Source organism: Sinocyclocheilus anshuiensis, unplaced genomic scaffold (genome assembly GCF_001515605.1).
Source record: "Sinocyclocheilus anshuiensis isolate Anshui unplaced genomic scaffold, SAMN03320099.WGS_v1.1 scaffold1547, whole genome shotgun sequence".
NCBI lineage: Eukaryota > Metazoa > Chordata > Actinopteri > Cypriniformes > Cyprinidae > Sinocyclocheilus > Sinocyclocheilus anshuiensis.
The window spans coordinates 189,371-194,205 of NW_015552673.1; the positions used below are offsets into that span (position 1 = coordinate 189,371).

General features: G+C 35.7%; 1 protein-coding gene across 1 annotated transcript in view; it reads right to left on the minus strand.

Moving 5' to 3' along the window:
- Positions 1-4,835, minus strand: part of LOC107667462 (alpha-1,3-mannosyl-glycoprotein 4-beta-N-acetylglucosaminyltransferase B-like) — a 146,844-nt gene that overhangs the window by 9,672 nt on the left and 132,337 nt on the right. Inside the window, exon 11 of the mRNA XM_016459134.1 lies at positions 3,152-3,345. Within this exon, the coding sequence (XP_016314620.1) occupies positions 3,152-3,345 (194 nt within the window). The remainder of the gene's footprint in view (positions 1-3,151; positions 3,346-4,835) is intronic.

The window sequence follows — 4,835 nt, forward strand, 5'->3', positions numbered from 1 at the left end:
CACACAAACACACACACACACACACACACACACACACACACACACACACACACACACACCATCCAAACTATCAATCTTATCAATTCCATAAGGAGTACAACGCAAAAGAACTATACCGCATATGTTTCCTCATATATCATCTTATCATGTAGTTATTTATAGACCCTGCAGCACACAGTGGCCCCAAAAAGTATTTAGACATTTACACTACCGTTCAAAAGTTTGGGGTCGGTAAGATTTTGTAAATATTTTTGAAAGAAGTCTCTTATGCTCACAAAGGATGTATTTATTTGATCAAAAATACAGTAAAAACAGTAATATTGTAAAATATATCACAATTTAAAATACCTATTTCTATTGTAATATACTTTAAAATAGAATTTATTTCTGTGATGCACAGCTGTATTTCCAGCAGCATTGCTCCAGTCTTCAGTGTCACATGATCTTCAGAAATCATTCTGATATGCTGATTTGCTGCTCAACAAACATTTCTTATTATCAATGTGGAAACCATCATTTTTTAAAGGATTCTTTGATAAACAGAAAGAACAATAACAATTATTTGAAACAGAAATCTTGCAACATTATAAATGCTTTTATTGCTACTTTTGATCAATTTAACACATTCTTGCTAAATAAAATAATTTCTTAAAATAATTCTTACTGAGCCCACACTTCTGAATGGTAGTGTCACACTAAATGTCTGAATGTTTTTGAATTATGGAAAATATAAAGAATGACAAACATACTTTTCATACGTACATTTGAAACAATAAATCAACAGATGTTGTGTATAACTTTGTGACACTTTGTGGTTGTGAAACCTTAATGCAATATCTTCATTTTGTTGTTACATTAAAATCTGAATAAAAGTATCTACAAATACAGCTCAAAAAACACCAGTAGCATTTGAGCACAGATGACACCTGATAAAATGTCATCTAATGCAATGACTTTCATACATATTTAAGTGTCCAAAAACAATTTTCTTTCTCCTCTATGGATCACTGAAGCATGAGCAATCACAGACACTGGCAGATTTCTCTCTATAAATACATGTGTACAGTGTAAAAGAACACCTGCGCTTGTTAAACTGTGACTCCTGTAGCATGAAGGAAGCCAGTGAGTGAACGTCAAAAGCTCTCATTCAGACTGAGCACTATTAGCTCTCAATTAAGCCTGAAATATGCATGGACTTTCCATTAGGGTTAAAAATGTACGGATGACTGTGCCTCATGATGACTGATGCATTATCCAGCTGCTTTGAGTCAGAGTGATGCGAAAGACTGCGAGACGAGCTCTATTATAAAACAGACTACATGCTTTCTGCTTCATTCATTGGCTGCAACCTTCCAAGGTAAACATATGAAACATCATAACTGACTTGCTTGAGACACCCAAACTTTTTTTGTCAGGCGATCCCCTTAAGAATTTACGTTAATATTTCAATAATTTAATGACACATTCACAATTCTCTGATGTTGGTTAATGGTCACATGACATGCAAGTAAACAAATAACTTCGTTTTCAGTAAGATTTTAATTGTGATAGTGTCTCAGTCCACTTTACATTCACACTAGTGTTTTAAGACCACAATCAAATTGAATACTAAAAATAACAACAATAATAATTATGTTTTAAATATTTATAATTATCATTTTATAAGACAGAAATACTGTATATAACTGTAAATGACAATTGTACTGTTCAATTAAAAATGAATAACTGATAATTATAATAATAGTATAACTGATAATTATAATACAAGTTACAATGCTAATATTTATGTCTTTAAATACTCAAGCTTTTATTTGAGCAGAATATTGGTAAAATGCTGTAAACTTTTGTACACCAAATGTTGCTATTTAATCAAACGTGTAATTGAGTGAATTTAGCGCATGTTGCGTTGTCAAATGCATGTTAAACACGCAGCACATGCAGAGATGGACTCTGTATTTACTGTGAACTGAGACGCTAAAAACACTGGATCAAGAGCTGCTCACGTGTAAATGAACACAGTGTAACGTATTTGAGTAAATGTAATTAGTTACTGTACTTACGTATCTTTTTGGCTACTTTGAAATTTGGCTGAGTATCAAAGACATTAGCAACTTTTACTCTCCACTTGACTACTTTTTTGAATAAGTATAACATGTACTCTTTACTCCATGAGGTGCATGACAGCTAACTTTTTCTACAGCAGTTTATTGAAGGTACGAGATCTTGTGCGCACCCAAACTTGTCAACGAGGCAACTTTACATGAATGTGAGTGCATTAGCAGCTAGTTGCTGAATCACAGGTGTTTTATAGGGCATGGCTGCAGACAGTGATGAGGCAGAATCCAGCACGTCCAGTGCAAAGAGGATTTGACCATTTAATTGAGCATTTTTAACGTGAATATCGGTGTTGAGGACTAGCGCTTCTTTGAGCCTAAATTCAGTTTGAGTAAAATACTTAAGTACTGTTAAAGTCAGATACTCTATATGACTTTTCCTCAAGTAGTACTGGATTTGGTGAGTTGTAACTTGCAATGGAGTCGTTTTCTCTGTAAGGTATCTCTACTTGAATTTAAATGTGGTTTTCAGGTAATCTTTACACCGCTGCACTATACAGTTATTTAATTAAATTGCAGCATTTGATTTGATAATCGCAATAAGGTATTATCAGAATTATCGTGCAGCGCCATTTATTTATTTGAATTTTACATTCAATATAATTCAATATTAGTTTTCTATCAACTCACAATCCCCATCTACTACCTTCCACCAGCTAATGATATTAAGACCAGCTGGAAACCAGCCATCATCCTCCAAAACAGTTACCAGCCTGAAAATCACTTTCCAGTATGGAGACACAAACACCAGGTATGATTTTCAGATTAAACTGGACTGTTGTTGATGCTTTTTGATAGCTACATACTGAATGATCTGAATTGAATGAAGTTTTCAAGTGATCTCATCGCAAGGCATTCTGGGACTGTCTTCTCTGCACAGGACATATTCAGTGCTGTCTTTTTGGCTAAAAGATGGCATCTTAGAGGGCAGCATAATCATTGAGTCTACTGTTTGTTTGTGAAAGCATGTTGGTATTCATGAAGGCGTAACAGAGAGAATCCTGCGGTATTATCTGAGAATCTCTGACTGAATGTACCTCTCTACTCGGACAGGTGTGAAGAAGCGGATGCATATGAAGTCTCCCGCCACAGGTGTGAATGCCCAGAAGAAATCCTCTCCCAGATAGGCCTTCTCCAGCGTGAAATGCTGGTACGTCTTCAGACTGGTGGTGACCTCAGCTAGCGGGTTAGCGTGACCTTTATGCAACGTCTGCTTTCCGAAGTCCTTATCCTGACCAAATAAAGATAGAAGGGCTACATAAACAGCGTCTGGAAAATTCTTCAAATACAGGCACTTTATGTCAAACTAAAAGATTTCAAACCTTTTTATGGTTGCTATATGAAGTTACATTAAAAGTGTCATGCATTCATTATTTTATTTTACTACCTTTCAAATGCCTGTTATGGTTATATTTTATTGTCTGTGATCCAGACTTTCAGGCTATGTCCACATTAATCAAATTCAAAAATTGTGTTTTCATTTCATAACACTCTCAGTCCACACTAGCAGTTTCCAAAAGTTGCTCGTCCATTATAACATCTCACTGACATGACAGAGACCAAACTTAATAAAGTTCTCTCGCCATTTCTCTGCCATTAATATTTCATTAGCAAAATAGCCCACCCAAAATATCACTGGTGTGTCCATGTAGAACAAAAAAATCATAACTCCATGTATGGTCTAAAAATCAATTAATCTCTCTTTTTTTTTTTTTGCCATGAAACATCAATTGCTAGTAAATTTATTTGACATCTTTGCTGGAATGTAATATGAAGACTGAAGAACTACATTAGTTAAATTTAACTAAAAATGAACAATATTTCTACAGCATTTATTGATCTTAGTTAATGGTAATTTCTACATTTATATTTACACTGTGAACTAACATGTTCACATTAACTAATGTTAACAAATGAGACTTTATTGTAAAGTGTTACCTTATCTATTCACACGGCAAAACAAAACCTGAGCCGTTTTAGTGTGGGCGGAAAGGCAAAACAGAAGAAAAATGTTTTCTCAAATTTATCAGTATGAATGTGGACGTAGCTTCAACTTACACAAAAGTATTAATTAGTACATATTTTAACTATCCACTAAAGAAATGCCTAAATGGTGTCAGTTTAGCAGTTTAAATAACAATTGCAAACCCAGGCCTCCATTTTAGACTGGAGTGTGGTGTGTGTGCGCACCAAAACAGCTTTCACACCAACCAAACAAACTGAAATCTAATGTCAAACGGACTTCAGACCAAAACCCATAGTGCCAAAACACACCAAAGGTTGATAAACATGAAGAAAGCGAATGACTAGAGACGAAGAATAACAGGCAGGTATTATGATAAACGCAGGGGGAACAATGCAGTGAGCAGGGAGGGCCCTCAGGAAACGGACCGTCAGATGTATTCACCAGCTCGCCAGCCGAGAACAAAAATCAATACCACACAGAACGGGCGGGTCATACGAGCACTCGTCACCACGGCAAGTCTTCATTTGGAGAGAATATAGACGGAGCAGGGACACATGCTGATTGATTAGGATATGAGCTCTTATCAGCTGCCTTCTGGATACTGTGATTTTGCAATTTGGACAATATGAAGAGAAATGAACACAGTCCTGAGGCAGACTACTCTGCTGGAGGGTTACAAATGTATAAAAAGATTACACACACACACACACACACACACACACACACACACACACACACACACACACACACACACA